Here is an 18,759-nt window from a genome sequence, read left to right as displayed (position 1 = left end):
TTGTTAAAACAAGTCAAAATACGTTTCTATTGACTCCTCAGATAACCTAAAATGTAATCAAACTATAATATTTCTTATAGGAAACCGATATTAGCAGGTGCGTCGTGTCTTCATCGCACACCCAAACATGAATTTCCAAGATTGTGTTCTTCTACTAAAACTAATTTCTTACTCGTTTTGGAAGTTACAAGCCTGAAACCTTGAACAGACTACTGACACCCTGTGGAAGCCATAGGAATTGCATCCTGTGAGCTGGAATTCATTATGCCCCTATACTTTCCATTGTAAAGAGCATGGGATCTCAAAAATAATTCCGGTTGGTTTTCTTTGGACTTTCTCCCACCATATCTATTGTGTTAGTCTCCTACATTATTTTAACATTTCTACAAACATCAAAGTGTTTTCTTTCCAATGGTACCAATTATATGCATATCCTGGCTTCAGGGCCTGAGCAACAGGCAGTTTACTTTGGGCACGTCAGTCAGGCGGAAATTGAGAAAAAAGGACCCTAGCAAGTCTTAAAACATTTCAAATCCCCATCCCTATAAAGGAAGTGAAATTATAGAACACTTGTAGAAAGCAGAATCTTTGTCACCAACATCTTTCTGCATCTACAGAGCTGTGAAAAGGTATTTGCCCCCTTTCTAATTCTCTACTTACGCATATTTTGAATACTGAATGTTATCTGATCTTCAACCAAAACCTAATATCAGATAAAAAAAAAGAAACTTGAGTGAACAAATAACAATTACAAACTTATTTCATAAACAAAGTTATGAAACACCCAACACCCCTGTGTGAAAAGTAATTACCACCCGACACTCAACTGGTTGTTGTGCAACCAAACACTTCCTGTAGTTGTTGATCAGTCTCTCACATCGCTGGGGAGGAATTTTGGCCAACCCTTCCATGCACAACTGCTTTAACTCAGCAACATTTGTGGGTTTTCAAGCATGAACTCCTGGTTTCAAGTCCTGACAACGTTAGTGGGGATTAGGTCTGGACTTTGACTAGGCCATATCAAAACTTCAAAATGTGTTGTGTTTTTTTTTTTTTTACTGTGGAATGCAGTGTTTGGTTCCACCAGGCATAATGGGACTCATGTCGTCCAAAAAGTGATACCTTTGACTCATCTGTCCATAGAACATGGTGTGGGAAACGGCATGCAGTAGCAGGAAGGAGAAAGACGACAAGTAGCAAACGGAGTAAACTATAGAAACGGACATTACACGTGCCAGAGTTGCAGATCACATTTGACAAACCAAACATTTAAATACCGTTATAGAATTTAAAAACCCAAACCAATCAATGCATCATACCGGTACATCGTAAAACACGGTATACCACCCAGCCCTACAGACGGTTTATTAGCATGTACTAGCCTTCGTCACACAGGTGCATACAAATAAGGGCAGATTATCAACTCACCAAAGTTGGATGTGTTGGTAGCTGTTCCGAGGGTGAGGGCAGGTTTGTTGCCGAAGAGGCCGGTGCCCGTGCCAAACGACGGGGCGCTGGTGGTGGTGGCACCAAACCCTGCCGTTTTATTACCAAACAAGCCCTGCTAGGGATAGGAGCACAGACAGACATATTAATAAACATCCATCATACTGTACCGAACAACTTTGTAAAGGCATGAGCAGTTGAGTCAATTAATACCTGTGTGCCGACGTTGCCAAAAGCGGTGTTGGTTTGTCCAAAGAGTCCGGTGCCTGTCCCAAAGCCCGTAGCTGGTGTGGTCTGAGCGGTGTTTCCAAACAACCCCCCTGCCTGGGACGCTGCTGTGGCCCCAAACAGACCACCCTGGGATGGAGAAAGAGTTACTCTACTGGAACGGTACTATGTTAGGCGTGTATTAATGTGTGTGTAGGCTCTCACCATGGTGCTGGTTTGTTGGGGCTGGCCCATGGTGCTGGTGTTGCCGAAGGAGAAGCCTGTGTTGGGGGTGGTTGTGGCCTGGCCGAAGGGCTTGAACAGGCTGACTGCCTGCTGGGCCTGCTGGGGCTGCTGCTGCCCAAACAGACTGCCTGTGGCTGCACCAAACCCACCCGTACCTGAGGACAGAGGGAAGGAGGTGAGAGGGAGTTACAACATTCCGATAGAAAATATAAATACAATAAATTATATAGGGCTCGGTCTATGGGCCTGTGTGACTTACTAGTGCCGAAGGAGGTTTTGGCCTGGCCGAAGGAGAAGCCTGTGTTAGTGGCTGAGGAGCCAAACAGCCCTGTAGCCCCCGTACTGGGGGTGGCTGCGGCTGCAGCCCCAAAGAGACCCCCTGTTGGTGCAGCCATAGGGTTAGTGGGTCCCTTCCTCCCTGCCTGGTAGTCCTCAAACCTCAGCTCCTACACAGACGCAACACAAAGAAGAGAGGGGGTAAGAGAGGCCTGGCTGTATCTCAATACTCTGAAGTGGATCCCTCTCCTCATCTCTTTCCCTTCCATTTTCCCTGATCTGAAAGATAGAGGACAGGTGAAAGTAAACGCCTAACAATGACCCACCTCCAGTGATTTGTTCTCATACTCCTTCATGGCCGTGATGCACTGGTGCTTAGTGTTGATGCTTGTCGTCACACCCCCTTTCACCATGGTGTCACTTCCTGTTGGAGGCTGGATGACAGCAGAGGAGATTCATTGGGATACAAACTCTACTGTATTAGAGCAGGTTGAACTGATTACTTGTACACATAGCAGAGAAAACTGACCTCGGAATTAGGATTACAGTAAAAAGTTGCATAGACATACAGCATTAAGTACAGTACATTCCAGATGAAATAACATTTGGTTCACGACACATGGCAAAGAGTCCTAGTACAGTAGTTTGGCCCAGGTGTAGTTGGCTAGCCTAGGTCACAGGGATGCAAACTAGTGAGGGCCCAAAAAGGTGAGAATAATTATTTTTGCACAGAAACACTGGAAAAATCTGTAAACTGCAAAAACATTTAGCCTATTTTCAGTATGAGGTTGTCATAATACCAATGATGTGATACCAGGCCAAGTATCACGATACCGAGTGGTAGCGGCTGTGGCCAATGGAGCGGTCTCCGACCGCAAATTTTAGAGGCCCTCCTCTTGGCCGCAGAGACTGTTGCTGTTTTAAAGCTAACTTCCTGCAATGCTACACATTTTGCCATGGCTTATGCAGTGTTCTTATGCTAGGTGAGTGACAAAACAAAAAGGACATTTTTGGCATTTTTGATTCTCACCGACTGTCCCGTTTTCATTTTGGTGATTGTAAGTTCTCAAAGATTATCTTTATTTTTTTAAATACATATAAAAACACTGAAAACTTTACACCATCATATTTTTGAGAGGCAGAAACACTGCACCTTTCACTGTATAATAGAAAAGGCTACTGCAGAAAATACCTGATTTGCACATATCCAAAGGCCTACCTGTGAGCAGGAGGAATGTTATAATATACACAGAGTACAAAACATTAGAAACACCTTCCTAATATTGAGTTGCACCCCCTTTTGCCCTCAGTACAGCCTCAATTCATTGGGACAGACTCTACAAGGTGTCGAAAGCATTCCACAGGGATTCCGGCCCATGTTAACTCCAATGCTTCCCACAGTTCTGTCAAGTTGGCCGGCTATCCTTTGGGTGGTGGACCATTCTTGATACACACGGGAAAAGGTTGAGCGTAGAAAACCCCAGCAGCGTTGCAGTTTTGGGCAGAAAACGGTGCGCCTGGCACCTACTACCGTAGTAGTAGTAGTAGTAATAATAATAGAAGTAGTAGGTGCCAGGCGCACCGTTCAAAGGCAGTTAAATCTTTTGTATTGCCCATTCACCCTCTGAATGGCACACATACACAATCCATGACTCAACCCATCTTCACCCTTCATCTAACAAGTGACATCAATAAGGGATCATAGCTTTCAACTGGTCAGTCTGTCATGGAAAGAGCAGGTGTTCTTAATGTTTCCTATACTCAGTGTAAATGCATAGATTATCTGCATTGTCAATTATGGCACTAAGGGGAACCATCTTTAGCCTACTCTTCAGACAACTTTACAGCCTACACAAGCTACCTCCCACACAAACTTAAGCACAAACCAGAATTTTATGAACACCAGAAAAAAATATTTGATTAAGATTTAACTTACAATTACATTGATTAGGCATATGCATCCTACCTTTAAAGCATCTCTTTGAGAAGGCTATCCATCCCTTTTTTTCCTGTGCCATCCAAATGTGTGCATAGTCAAGGGTGTTAGCTAGCTAGCCATGACTAAACAAGGCCGTTTGTTATCAAAACAAAAACATATGGCCCACGCGTAGTTTAAAATGGCCCGTGACATGGTTTATAAAATGATATAGCACGCGCGCCCATTCGCGGTAGAATGGGGTTTGGGCTATAAACTTGAGGTTTTCACTTACATAAAGGCACAAGGTTGACGGTCACTGTTCTGTTTGTCCTCTATTAACACAAACCCCATCACTGTCTGCACATCCCAGCATCACGGCGAAATAACATCTTAAAACTGATGGGGATGCAGACAGAACGGACAGAGAGAAGCAGCAGAGTAGGCCAATGGCTGATTAGGGGATGCAGCTGGCTGCCCACAGCTGTCACACGTGAATTTGGATAAAGCAAGCATCACTCAATGGGGACATATTCTGCGTCTGCTCACCTTGTCAGTGCCCCCCAACCCAACAAACTCAGGCCAAACTCACGTTGAACTTGACAGTGGTGCCTGGCTGGGCAGCCTGCTGGGTAAACCCTGATGCTCCGAACAGGGAGGTAGACGCCCCTCCGAAAGGGTTGGAGTTGGTCGCCCCAAACAGCCCCCCACCGCTGGCCGTGCTCGTACCGAACGCTAAAAAAATTAAATACACATCATTACGATGTAATCAGACATCTATGATAGACGTGACCCGACTAAGAAAACGCATGCCCCACATGAGTGATCTAAAATCCTTCTGAAATGTTATAATAATTTATTTTATTTCTATTGCGCTTTTCATAATCTCAAAGCGCTTAAAAAGCATAATAAACAAGCAATACATCATGAGTAGCCTAGCTATAAAAATACATGAATATATTAAAAGAAAATAAACAAAGGTATTACACATCATGATCTCATTATACACCAGCAGAGAATCACAATTACTAGAATGGACCAGAGCCCTCTATTTACTACTATTTGGTAGGCTAAATAGAAGGCTTTGGAGTGGCCATCGGAGTGCCAGCACAAAATTATCAAAATCCAAAACAGGTTCTATTTGCCATTGTTGCACGCATGGAACTATGAGAAAGGCACAGAACTCTAAACTCACACTCCATATAGAACACCTAATATGACCATTGTCCCACCGGCCACAGATAATTTATTTGAATGGGAATGCCTGTTGGTACTACTGATTCTAATTCTATGGTAAACCGGTTTAAAAGACCAATGCTAGACAATAAAAAAAAAAGAGACTGACTGCCAAAAGAGGCTGGTTTGGCGGCGCCGAAGGCATTGCCCTGCTGGGAGAAGAGTCCTCCGCCGCCGCCCGTGTTGGTGCTGCCGAACAGGCTGGTGGACGTGCCGCTGGGCGCGCCAAAGCCAAAGCCGCTACTGGTGGATGACGTCACGGGCTGGCTGAAGGTACTGGAACCAAATAGGCCACCTGGAGAGGGACACACACACCAAACTAGCTCACACACAGGTCCCTTTGGCTTATTGTAGGAGTGCACAACTCAAATTCTTGTAGGAGACTGGGCCAATGGTTTGGTTTCATGTTCACCAAGGATCCTCTAGAACTGTAGTTGTGCATTGGTGATCAAAACCAGTACAGACCTTTGGGTTCAGCTCAACTACTTTATAGGAGCCCTGATCATTTCATTCATCACAAGGAGATGTCGTCACAAAACATGCAGCCCTTCATCCCTCTCACTAAGCACAAACAGGCCACTCACTCTCACATACAGTTGAAGTCGGAAGTTTACATAGACTTAGGTTGGAGTCATTAAAACTTGTTTTTCAACCACTCCACAAATTTCTTGTTCACAAACTATAATTTTGGCAAGTCGGTTAGGACATCTACTTCGGGCATGACAAGTAATTTTTCCAACAATTGTTTACAGACAGATTATTTCACTGTATCAAAATTCCAGTGGGTCAGAAATGTACATAGACTAAGTTGACTTTGCCTTTAAACAGCTCGGAAAATTCCAGAAAAAGAAGTCATGGCTTTAGAAACTTCTGATAGGCTAATTGACATCCTTTCAGTCAATTGGAGGTGTACCTGTGGATGCATTTCAAGGCCTACCTTCAAACTCAGTGCCTCTTTGCTTGACATCATGGGAAAATCAAAAGAAATCAGCCAAGACCTCCACAAGTTTGGTTCATCCTTGGGAGCAATTTCCAAATGCCTGAAGGTACAACATTCATCTGTACAAACAATAGTACGCAAGTATAAACACCATGGGACCATGCAGCCGTCATACCGCTTAGGAAGTAGACGCGTTCTGTCTCCTAGAGATGAACGTACTTTGGTGCGAAAAGTGCAAATCAATCCCAGAACAGCAGCAAAGGACCTTGTGAAAATGCTGGAGGAAACAGTTACAAAAGTACCTATATCCACAGTAAAACAAGTCCTATATCAACATAACCTGAAAGGCCGCTCAGCAAGGAAGAAGCCACTGCTCCAAAACCGCCATAAAAAAGCCAGACTACGGTTTGCAACTGCATGGGGACTTTTTGGAAAAATGTCCTCTGGTCTGATGAAACAAAAATAGAACTGTTTGGCCATATTGACCATCGTTTTGTTTGGAGGAAAAAGGGGGAGGCTTGCAAGCCGAAGAACACCATCCCAACCGTGAAGCACATGGGTGGCAGCATCATGTTGTGGGTGTGCTTTGTTGCAGGAGGGCCTGGTGCACTTCACAAAATAGATGGCATCATGAGGCAGGAAACTTGTGGATATATTGAAGCAACATTTCAAGACATCAGTCAGGAAGTTAAAGCTTGGTCGAAAATGGGTCTTCTAAATGGACAATAACCCCAAGCATACTTCCAAAGCTGTGGCAAAATGGCTTAAGGACAACAAAGTCAAGGTATTGGAGTGGCCATTACAAAGCCCTGACCTCAATCCTATAGAAAATGTGTGGACAGAACTGAAAAAGCATGTGCGAACAAGGAGGCCTACAAACCTGACTCAGTTACACCAGCTCTGTCAGGAGGAATGGGCCAAAATTCACCCAACTTATTGTGATAAGCTTGTGGAATGCTACCTAAAACATTTGACCCAAGTTAAACAATTTAAAGGCAATGCTACCAAATACTAATTAAGTATGTAAACTTCTGACCCACTGGGAATGTGATGAAAGAAATAAAAGCTGAAATAAATCACTCAACTATTATACTGACATTTCACATTCTTAAAATAAAGTGGTGATCCTAACTGACCTAAGACAGGGAATTTTTACTAGGATTAAATGTCAAGAATTGTGAAAAACTGAGTTTAAATGTATTTGGCTAAGGTATGTAAACTTCCGACTTCAATTGTATGACAATAGGGCCATACACAGTGCCACCTGTCTACATGATCACACTCCCTCTAAAAGCAGAATACAGACTGTGGCTTTGCTCCAAACACTACATATTGCATATACTTTGTATGCACGGAAGCCCCTTTTCAAGAGTATAACACCGACTGTGGGTGTCCAGCCTTTTCATGTGTGCACAGCCGCCTGTTTAAGAGCGGGTTGTGTGTGCGTGCACGGCAGCCAATGCTTACCTCCTCTACCTGCACCAGTGTGGATTTGTTGAGGATTGGCTGTCACCACTTTTGAGAGAGTAGAGCATTACAGGGTGGGGTTAGACACACGTGTATCAACCACCACATGTCAGTAGCAGTATCACGGCAGGCACAGATAACACTCACCATCGTATATTGAATAATGGAAAAATGTATAGAGCACATAGTCAGCTCTCGGTCTACTGCGAGTGTGATCATGCAGGTTCACGGTTCAGGTAGACGTCACAGTACAAAAGCTAGTTTTAAACATGCCCAACATCGTACTTTATCAGTGCCATATACCACAAACCCCCTAAGGTGCCTCATTGCTATTATAAACGTAATTAGAAATGTTTTGTCATACCCGTGGTATACCACAGCTTTCAGCCAATCAGCATTCAGGGCTCAAACCACCCAGTTTATAAAATACATTATACCAGACACCTTTCTTCTGTGTGTTTTCATTCAAATGAAGAACATGGTCACCCTAAACACTCAGATGTCAGCCATGTTAACCCCTAAACCACTGCAATGGAGAACAATAGCCTGCTCCTAAACCAAGAATGTAGTGGCAGAAACCACAGTGCTATTGGGACTCAGCTGAGATTGTAACGAAACAAAGTCTAAAGGAAAGCAGCTAGGGCCCCTGTAGTACAGGATGTTAAGCAGAAGCAGATACGATATTCGCCAGGACTAGGTGGGTACTGAGGGATTAGATGTGGCAAACCTGGTTTATTCTGCGTTGCCCCAAAGAGTCCTCCAGTGTTGTTGGTCGCCCCAAACGCTGAGGCTCCGAAGCCACCTGTTGCCGCCCCAAAGCTAGTGTCTGCAAACACAGGGTCAACACCACCCCTCTTATAATCCACAACAAGTTAACTTGATTTGAGAGTGAATCCCAAAACGAAGACATTGATGAGACAAGCGTGAAACCATAAGGGTACTCAAGTTGTCAGGACATACATTAAAGCTAACTGTACACCCTGCACCCACTGTTGTTACTTACTTTGTTGCCCAAATGTGGATGAAGTCCCAAATCCTCCAGTCCCTCCCCCAAAGGGAGCACCAAACGACTTGTTGAACATCTTCCCCTGCTAGTAGGACTGCATATGTCTGCTCAGCATGACAGACAGAACTTTAGTTGACATGCCCAGACACACAGAAATGACAAACAGATTTGATAGTTGGAGAGCAATTACAGTAATCACACATGTTCTAAGTTACCAATACCAAGATCGATATAGCTAGCTTTCTATGTATGATTTTTGGCGTGGGGAAAAAAATGTATGGGTCACAGTCCATATCTTTTAGGTATTCTCGTAGCCATGCAAGCGCTTGATAACTCTGGCGGGAACGCAGTAACTTGTTTACTTCAGGGTGTTAATGACGTTCACATTCCAAAAGAGGCTTCAGGCTACGAGACAGCTGATTGGGCTCAGCAACAGGTGTTTAACCTGTCTTCAATGGCATTTATGACACGTTTGCCAACATCAACAAAATATCAACTTTAGCTAGTTGCTATTTGGAACTGAGAGAAGCGTTCGTTCGTTCTGGTGTGAGGTTTCCAGAATAGTTAACTAACCACCGTCCACACATGTTCAATTCATACCACCTGCCAGGCCCCTTCTATATTTTCCAGCGGCAAGATCGAAAGTCCATTTCGAAAGCGTTATAACAATTTAGGTAACTAACGTTTGCTATATCTAACATAGCGTCTACCAGTCGGCTGGTTTGCTAACTAACGACTGACAAAGCCAGTTAGGCGACAGAAGAATATGTTATCATCACGCTGTGGCCTACCTGGCAGACGTCGTTAGGTAACGTTAGCTAGCGCACTACTAGCAACACATACTGATATTATTAGTAACAGTCGACGTTAGTCAGTTAGCTAACTACTGTAGCTAAATTACCCAACTCCAATTGTAAAACATTGCATGAAATTATAGATCACACTAACACCGTACCCGTCGCACAAGATAAAACCAGATATGACCAGTTTAGCCTGTTAACGTTCATTGTAAACATCCGCAAATGTCGCTGGTGAGTCAGAGCCACAACACTGCTAGCACGGCTAGTTGTGATGCTAATTGTGATGTTGTGCTAACACGTTAGCTTACATGGTTGAAAAGGGGATGGCAGGACAATGTTAAAACTCACCGTAAATAAGACTATGGTCTATCCAGTCCCAATATGGGTGAAAATAAGGTTGAAGTCTCTAAACGGGGATAGCTAACTAGCAATGCTAGTTGCCGTAACTATTCTCGTCGCACAACGAGGCAATATGCGGTAAGGAGGCCAAAATGCGTCAGGTTTTGAAAAAGTCTATGTGCGCCAACGTTTTTTTTTCTTGTTTTTTTTCCCCTTCTTCATCTTATTATAATTTCTCTTTATTGGCAACTACACTCACACGGTGTATTACCGCCACCTACGGTACGGGGTTGTAAACAATATCAACAAAACATGTTTTGGATGAACAAATCATACTACGGTAATTACCAAAAACGAAAAACACTAACCAAATTCACGCTACTACCCTGAATTTCCAACAAAAACTGTACTATTCAGATCTCTACACAGGCTCAGGAACCTGGGAGGGGGGAACTTCTTCATTCAGTAGTACCTGTAACATTTCGGCTGTAAAGTTCCGCAACCTACAGTGGCGGAAAGAAACATGACTCACAAAAATTGAACAAAACACCCCCCAAAATAAATACAAAATAAAATTAACTACCAAAAAGTAAATAAAGAAAATAAACTAAATCAAACAAGTTTTCTGTAAAAAAATAAAACAGATCTGACCCCTACACAGACTTAAGGGGAACCTGGGAGGGCGGGTCTTCCGGCGCCTGTACCCCTTGCAAGTCTTCAGATGTAAAATCCTTAAGTCCCAAAAACGTTTCTGCCGTAGTCACAATAATGTCCCGTTTCTTAAACCAGGCTGGCTGTTGATGTCCTAGGTCAGGGTTCTCCAACCCTGTTCCTGGAGAGGTACCAACCTTCCTGTAGGTTTTCGCTCCAACCACAGTTGTAACTAATCTGATTCAGTTAATCAACCAGCTAATTATCGAATCAGATGCGCTAGATTAGGGTTGGAGTGAAAACCTACAAGATGGTAGCCCTCCAAGACAGGGTTGGAGAGCCTGTCCTAGGCAATAGATTGCACAGCTGCATCCCCGCTAAACTTTTTGGAAATGGAAAGTTCGGTTTCTCACCGAGGTAAAATTAGTTTCAGGTCGGATGTTCGCCTGTAGTTTTCCTTACGTCCACCAACAGCAGTTAACCACCATCAACATAGTGACAAATCCACTTTTTCAAATTTCAATAGCTCTTTAACCATTACTCCTAAAACTTTAAAAACTGGTTGTAGCTAACCCGATGCCATAGACATATTGCGCACATCTTTTTTTCGTCAATATACATTATTTTAAATGATTTATTTACATTTTGAATTTCAATAGCTCTTTGGTCATATGACCTACTGACGTCAAACAAGGTTCAGAATGTACAGTCAGTGGGCCTACACATTGCACAATCTTTAGTTTGTCCATTTTCACCTCACACGTTTTTACATTCATTTTTCAAACTTTCAGATTTCAATAGCTCCTTGGTCATGTGACCTACTGACTTCAAACAATGTTCAGAATGTCCACTGACTACCCATCTATATTGCACACCCTTTAGTTTGCCCATTTTCATCTCACTCGATTTTACATGAATTTTTCAACATTTATACATTTCAATAGCTCCTTGGTCATGTGACCTAGTGGACTCAAACAAACTTTAGAATGTCCACGGACTAGCCTTATATATTGCACACTCTTGTTTGTGTACTGTAAAATCATGCGGTGTAACGTACATTTTTTATAGTTTTACATTTCAATAGCTCCTTGGTCATGTCAATTACACACCTAAGAAGCGTGCAGTGGATATACACCCATATTGCATAACCTCTAGTCATGTATCTTCTATATTGTTGTACATTAAAATTAGTTTGACAATTAGGGGGTTCAGTCCAGTGTTATGTGTACCCTTTTCTTTAATATTTATCTATAATAATTGGTAGTTCTAAGTATTTATTTTCCCTTTTTTTATTTTCCACTGTGGTATAACATAAGGAGAGAGACATATAATATCTCCTTTCATCGTTAATATCAACCATAAAGGAAAAGGGCAAAGTACGAGAGTCATGTTATTATGGTATGGATCAAGGACAGGAAAGGTGTTCTAACAGAGGTGCTTGAAGGAAGGCATACAGGTAGGCCTCATGAAAAACAATGTTTCATATGCACTTTTTAATCACAGTAATAGGCAGTGATTTGTCAGTCAGAGTGAGCTTGATAAGGTGAAAGAATCCTTTTCATGGCATCACTTTCATGTACTGTACATTAAGACAAATCCTTCTACTGTGAGTATTAGCACGCAGTTAACATGACTTGATATTTGAGTGCATTCACAACAAGCCACCTGCAGACAACTTACAAAATGCAATAGTGCATTTGAGGGTTCCTTTTTCTGATGAAAATAGTTATTTGATGCATGGCCAACTATTTCTAACTGGAAAAATAAATTCCTACATCTTTTGTGTAACACCAAAATGTATAACATTCACACCACAACTACAGGTTGAAACTACAGTTGTTTTCCTGTGCAGTGATCAACTTACATTCTGATAGCTTTTTGTATTTCTGAGTGACGTAAAGGTATTGACATAGTGATTAATTAACTTTTAATGTCATTACAGAAAACATACAACAACAAAATGATCGAGTTAACAACACATTAGAAACAGAGCATGTCATGAAACTGGCAAATAAAGATGACAATGGAAAGGGAAATATTGATGATGGCTAGAAATTCAGTCAACACCAACTAGATCATTACTCCATAGACAGAGGGACAGAAAGTGAGGCAGAGGCTCTAGAGGACAAGAAAGATGACATACAAGCACAAAGTGACGAAGAGTACTCCAGACACAGAGAGACAAAAGGTGAGGAAGAGGCTCTAGAGGACAGGAAAGATGACATTCAAGCACAAAGTGACGAAGAGTACTCCGGAGACAGAGGGACAGAACAAGTGAGTGATGCTAAAAGAATGACCAGACCAGGGGCAAAGTCATTTTCCATTTTTATTAAGATGGACAGGTGGAAGAAAATAAAGCCCTTACCAGGTACCTCAAATCTACAACAGCGATGGACGGATGTGCTTTATTCTGAATTTAATAAGGTCAATCCATGCTGCACCTTGGCATTCAAATACCAGCATATCAAAGCTAGTCACAGCCGGGAAAAAGCCTCACGTTACGTCTGTGCCTCGGCCACCTGTACTTTCAGTCATGTAAAGCGAAATACATGTTTAGATGACAAAAAAGGCCTAGCAAATATAGCAAATATGTCAACATCATGATATTCAGATTTGGTGAGGTGACACACCAACGAAGTGAGAGAAAATGTAGGCCTGTAAGATATAATCACAGAGGTGCAGTAGCAAAGGCAGCACAAAAAGGTGTCAGCAACTACCACTACAGACAGTTAAAAAACACACGTACAGAAGAGATTTTGTCAGGCAACATTATACGAAGCCTTTCAAAAGATATTCTCAAAGTGATTGGGGTTGAAATTAGAAAGAGCACAAGGCTGAACGATGACATGATGCTAGAGCTCATGCTTGCACAAAAGGTTTTGAAGGAGTGTGCCACAACTTCAGCTACAACATCTGGATAAATGCAGCACCTCCAAGTCGAGCCGTTTGGCATTCACTTGTACACAGAAGAGGGTTTGAAGATCCTAGTTGAACATCTGAGAAAGCGCAGTCCAGTGACTCTTCATCTTGATGCCACTGGTGGGGTTGTGTCTAAGATTAGCAATGACAGTAAAAGAGTTCTGTACTATGCTCTGGTTCTGCCCAGAATGGGCAAGGATAAACCCCACCTCCCTGTATCCAAAATGATTAGTGTTCAGCACTCCATCCCAACATTAATCTTTTGGTTAATGGAGACAGTACGCAAGGTCTCACAAATGACAAGCTGCAAGGTGAGACAGGTGGAGGCTGATTTCAGCTGATTGGAAGTGTATTGCTCTCATTTAACAAAGAGAGCATCACTTCTTATCTAAACAGAGCCCACAGCATAGTTTCCTTGGAGGAAAAAGAAGATTGCGAAGACTTCACAGTGCTCCATCTGTGCTCTGCCCACATCGTTAAGGCTGTCATACAGGGATTTGGGAAGAAAACAAATGACAAAGGGCTCAAAGAGTATGCAACTTTTTGATTTTTCCTTGTTGCTCAACAGCACCTCTTTCTTCGAGGCACTCAATGTCTTTAGAAACGTGTGTGCTTTTCAAATCACAACATAAAAGTAATCTTGTGTATGAATCACAAAAGCATTTAGATGAGAGTATTATGAAGTCAGAGAAGGTGAAAGTGGAGGATGTGATGAGAGATGAGTTATGAAGAAAGTGCAATGTCAGAAAAAAAGCTAAACAATATGTGGACAATGTGGTTGCTGTTGTGAGGTCTACAGACAAAAAGTCCTCTTTCCTTCTCCATCATTCAGAGTGTAAAACGCTGCAGCCCCACAAATGGCTTGTGGGTGAGGTAATAAATACTAGTCGTAACATGACAATAAGCATTTTTTCAATCACAATTCTAAACATATCGTGAGGGAAAAAAGCATGCAGTATGAAGGATTAACATAGAAGTACATTAGATGTGCACCTAACCAAGTCTAAGGACGTGTAATATCATTATGTAGTTAACTGGAATTGGAGTTGAATGTTTCTGATGACATGGCCCTTATTCTGTCACTTTAAGGTAAATAGTGAAGATGTGTCATCACGTAAACACAGTATTGTCAGCAATAACACTCAATTTTGACTACATAACACTGTCACGTCCTGGCCAGTATAGGGTTAATTAGTATTGTAGTTTGGTCAGGACGTGACAGAGGGTAGTTGTTTTATGTGGTTCGGGGTGGTGTGTTTTTGTTAAAGGGCATTTGGTTTAAGTATTCCGGGGTTTTGGGGTACTGTTTGGTGTTCTGGTATTCTATGTCTAGTCTAGTATGTCTGTTTCTATGTCTGGTTAATTGGGGTTGGGACTCTCAGTTGAAGGCAGGTGTTGTCTATCTGCCTTTGATTGAGAGTCCCATATATGAGGGTGTGTTTGTGTTTGATGTTGTGGGTGATTGTTCTGTGTAAAGCCCTATGCTTTGCCAGACTGTTAGTTATTCGTATTTTGTATGTTCATTCTTATAGTTAATAAAAGTCAAGATGAGCATTCACGTACCTGCTGCGTATTGGTCCACATTTTCCGATGACGATTTTGTTATATTGTCAGAGGACGAAGACAACCGTGACAAACACCTTATGTATGATACATAATCTCCCTAACAAGGCATATATACTGTATGTGACAATGACCCATTAAATTGCACGTAGACAGAATATATTAGACAAATTAAAACAAAGGCAAATGTAATTACGTTTGTTTTAAATCTCAATTAACAATCCTAACTAACCAATATTCTCTGAAATGTCTATGTATTTTAGTTTATGCTTAATTATTTGTATAATGTTCTTCACATTCAAAGCATTTGAGGTTTTACTTTCTCTCCTTATATAGACAATCAAATGGTACTTTCAAGCAATCACAAAAAGCTGTGGTCACGGGACAAAGATTTACATCCTAAATCATTACTCAGCCCAAGTCATTCTAAATGGAGAAAGAAGTTTAGTGCGCAAGCAAAGTCTGCCCAAGGAACCAATACAATCTGATTGTGGAATTTTAAAGGATTAACTATTGATACATTTTTGGGGGCTTAGTGGCAAGCATGTGAAATGATTTATTTCAGGTGAACTTCAGTAACTACAATGCTGTCGTGAGTTTCTTAAATGTGAACCAGAACCACTGGAAGTTCATTGTGAGTAAAATCCTTTTTCCAAAATTGATTTAGGAAAAATTTTGTGACGAGGTATGAGGGTTGTGATATGGGTGATTTAATAGTAAAATCATTTCAGGGATCAATACATTTCTATATTGCTTCCCCAGTATCTGCATGAACCATCAGGCCAAGTGTTTTTGGTTGACCCTGCTGGACAGAAAGAGAAGGAGTAATCAGAACACGCTGCATTCAAATTCAGGTCTTAGTTATTCCATTGTACTGGATCTAATACATATTAGCATTTTACATACATTCATAAGTGTAATCATTTTTTATGACATACTGTGAAAAACTCTCTTGGCTGCTGGCTCTGTCAGACATGCACAGTGCAGACTGAAAGGGGAAGGGTAGCTCTTGACTTGACCCACAGAGGTTCTCTGTAAAGAGAGAGTAATCAAAAAGGCACAGACACACCCCTTGACTTTCAATTGGCACCCTTGACCTGTATGTATTCTCTCCTGATTGGCTCTGTGGTGCTTAGTCAATGGGAACTCCATGGCCGGCCCCATCATAAAGTTTTTACACAGTCTGGCAGTCTGACTAGTGCTAGAGGTATGAGGAGAGACATCCTCCTTTGTATTTATGGGAACAAATATTTCCAAACACTTTGGATCCTATTCTTGGACATGTTAGAAGACACAATGCGTAAGTGCAAAAAAAAGAAGAAAAAAAGACTAATTACTGTCCATGAGAAACCTCAACCTTGTGGGTGTTTGGGCCAATAAAGTGCCAACTCAATTCTACCAGTGACGAGTCTCTCATGCCCCTATGAACGGGAACAAAGGGCAATAGTTTTTAATCTAAACCAGACCTTTTTTACTGGAGTACACTAACCCCTAATCGGGGCTCTTTTCTTGACACACAGTAGCAGTTTACCAGATAAGAAAAAGTAGATTGTTGTAAGAGTGTATTACGTCCTGTGCTGGCCCCAATGTCATATCCATTATGGATTCTGAGTGGTAAAATCACAGCTGAAAAATGCCTCTAACACACAAAGTGTGTTTGTCAAAATAATATCTGAAAATGTCAGTTGTTGAACATAATACTTCTACTTGCAATAGCAATTCATGAGGAATATTCCATGTATCAACACTACATGTAGGACAGACATGTACATGACATGTAGTGTCCACTCAGTGTAGACCCACTGAGTGGACATTCTGAACCTTGTTTGAGGTCAGTAGGTCACATGACCAAGGAGCTATTGAAATTTGAAAGTTGAAAAATGAATGTAAAAACGTGTGAGATGAAAATGAACAAACCAAAGGGTGTGCAATATAGAATGGTAGTCAGTGGACATTCTGAACCTTGTTTGAGTCAAGTAGGTCACATGACCAAGGAGTTATTGAAATTCGAATGTAAAAAAAGTTTGTACTTTGTTTACGCTCCCTAACTAATTCAACTAGGAATACAAAATGCTGCTCACATTTCCACATGCTTATTCACTTTGGAAAGCAAATTAATGTCCAAGTCATGAAAATAAGACCTGTGCAATGTTGTGTGCAATTTTCCCAACATCATGACACTTATTTGGAGTCTGTGGCTCAAGTGGTTTGAAAGCTATTTAGGTTAGAAAGCGCGAATATCTGTCGAATATCCAACTAGAAACTGTCTTTACCTCGGTCACGTACCGATCCATAAACACAAGTGCAAATAGGTTCAATAGCTCGAATCAGCAGGATGTGGGGCATTGTTATTAGGACGTCCAACATGGATGGATCGCAAAAATAATTATTATGATCACACTTAATCGATTTAAATATTATGTGGAGACCTATACATTTGGCCGCCAAGCACGATTTCAGTGTAGCTAGCCTATTATCGTCTAGACATGACGTTGAAATATCTTCACGCCTACAAAAACTTCCTGGGTTCCGTCATAAATCAATTCAATTTGAAAAAATTAAGAATTACAGGGGGCTGTTTGGAAAACCGAATCCTGTGTGATACCAACGTCTCTTGTAATACCCGTTCCGAATAGGGCTATAAAATGGATAAGAATAGGTTTATCAGCATAGAGTGCGCCGCATCATTCCATGGGATCCGGCAAGGCTGCACACAGTAGAACTATGACTGAAATATTCTAGTTACAACATATTACCCTCTTTCTATATTCAAACAAAACAAGCCATTTTTTTAGGCAAATGTGCAGCATTATGCTCATGTCAGTCCTCAAGAACGCAAATGTAGTCTTCCTAGTAGGACTGCAATAATATGACGGTGTGTATGGGCTTTCGAGTAGCGCAACGGTCTAAGGCACTGCATCTCAGTGCTAGAGGTGTCACCGCAGACACCCTGGTTCAAATCCAGGTTGTATCACAACCGGTCGTGATTGAGCACCCAATACCTTGCCTAGTTAACTCATTTTTAAATAAATAGCCTAACACCTTGGCTCTAAATCAATAGTTGTTTAGTAAATGTCTGAAACATTAACTTGATTGGTCCACAAAGCACTATGCTTATACCCAGCGCTAAAAACCTGATGTTTCGCATGTCACACCTGATGACTAATACATGGGGAAAAGGGGGATATAAAGTCAAAATTTCGATGCATCTACAAATTCAATGTTTTACACAATATTGTATCATATTTGAAGAGTTACTGACCTGTTCGTTCACAGGCTCGATGTGCTGTAGTCTCCACAACTGGACACTCGCGCTCTGATCACACTGCCACAGGATGTCCATGCACCAGATGGTCTGAGGGATGCACTCCTGTTAGACTGGAAAACAAAGAGACATTTGGTCAGTGGTGGGTCTTTTACAATCCTGTATCAAATAAAAATATATTTGTCACATGCGCTGAATACAACAGGTGAAATGCTTACTTACAAGCCCTTAACCAACCATGCCATGTAGAGTAAGAAAATATTTGCTAAATAAATTAAAGTAAAAAAAGTAACACAATGAAATAACAATAATGAGGCTATATACAGGGGGTAACGGTACTGAGTCAATGTGCGGGGGTACAGGTTAGTCGAGGTAAATGAGGTAATATGTACATTTAGGTAGGGGTAAAGTGACTATGCATAGATAATAAACAGTGAGTAGCAGCGTAAAAAAAGGGTGTCAATGAAAATAGTCAGGGTAGCC

At 41.6% G+C, this 18,759-nt stretch overlaps 1 protein-coding gene and 1 long non-coding RNA gene across 10 annotated transcripts in view; both read right to left on the bottom strand.

The window, feature by feature from the left end:
• LOC115154383 (nuclear pore complex protein Nup98-Nup96-like) overlaps positions 1-10,370 on the bottom strand; it is a 30,830-nt gene extending 20,460 nt beyond the window's left edge. The window contains exons 1-11 of one of the 8 annotated variants that reach the window (XM_029700555.1): positions 10,351-10,370; positions 8,737-8,843; positions 8,461-8,559; positions 7,734-7,781; positions 5,436-5,621; positions 4,683-4,825; positions 2,502-2,609; positions 2,159-2,345; positions 1,879-2,054; positions 1,660-1,803; positions 1,429-1,564 (exon numbers count right to left, since the gene is read on the bottom strand). In XM_029700555.1, the coding sequence (XP_029556415.1) occupies positions 1,429-1,564; positions 1,660-1,803; positions 1,879-2,054; positions 2,159-2,345; positions 2,502-2,609; positions 4,683-4,825; positions 5,436-5,621; positions 7,734-7,781; positions 8,461-8,559; positions 8,737-8,815 (1,306 nt within the window). In that variant the 5' untranslated portion in view covers positions 8,816-8,843; positions 10,351-10,370. Of the gene's footprint in view, positions 1-1,428; positions 1,565-1,659; positions 1,804-1,878; positions 2,055-2,158; positions 2,346-2,501; positions 2,610-4,682; positions 4,826-5,435; positions 5,622-7,733; positions 7,782-8,460; positions 8,560-8,736; positions 8,844-9,530; positions 9,668-9,694; positions 9,775-9,887; positions 10,331-10,350 lie in introns of those variants that run through there. The other 7 variants (XM_029700557.1, XM_029700560.1, XM_029700553.1 and 4 more) reach the window with 7 other exon arrangements.
• Positions 10,371-15,724: 5,354 nt separating this feature from the next.
• LOC115153699 (uncharacterized) lies at positions 15,725-18,374 on the bottom strand. Of its 2 annotated transcripts, none has more exons than XR_003867739.1 (3): positions 18,274-18,374; positions 15,950-16,043; positions 15,725-15,816 (listed from the first exon to the last, which is right to left on the bottom strand). It is a non-coding gene; the product is annotated as an uncharacterized LOC115153699 (long non-coding RNA). The 2 variants fall into 2 exon arrangements; XR_003867740.1 differs by having other exon boundaries at positions 15,725-15,813.
• Between the last annotated feature and the right edge of the window lie 385 nt (positions 18,375-18,759).

The sequence above is a fragment of the Salmo trutta genome, chromosome 19 (assembly GCF_901001165.1).
Source record: "Salmo trutta chromosome 19, fSalTru1.1, whole genome shotgun sequence".
NCBI classification, from domain to species: Eukaryota; Metazoa; Chordata; class Actinopteri; order Salmoniformes; family Salmonidae; genus Salmo; species Salmo trutta.
Note: the sequence above shows the minus strand (reverse complement) of the source record. Positions and strands in the feature narration are given on the sequence as shown.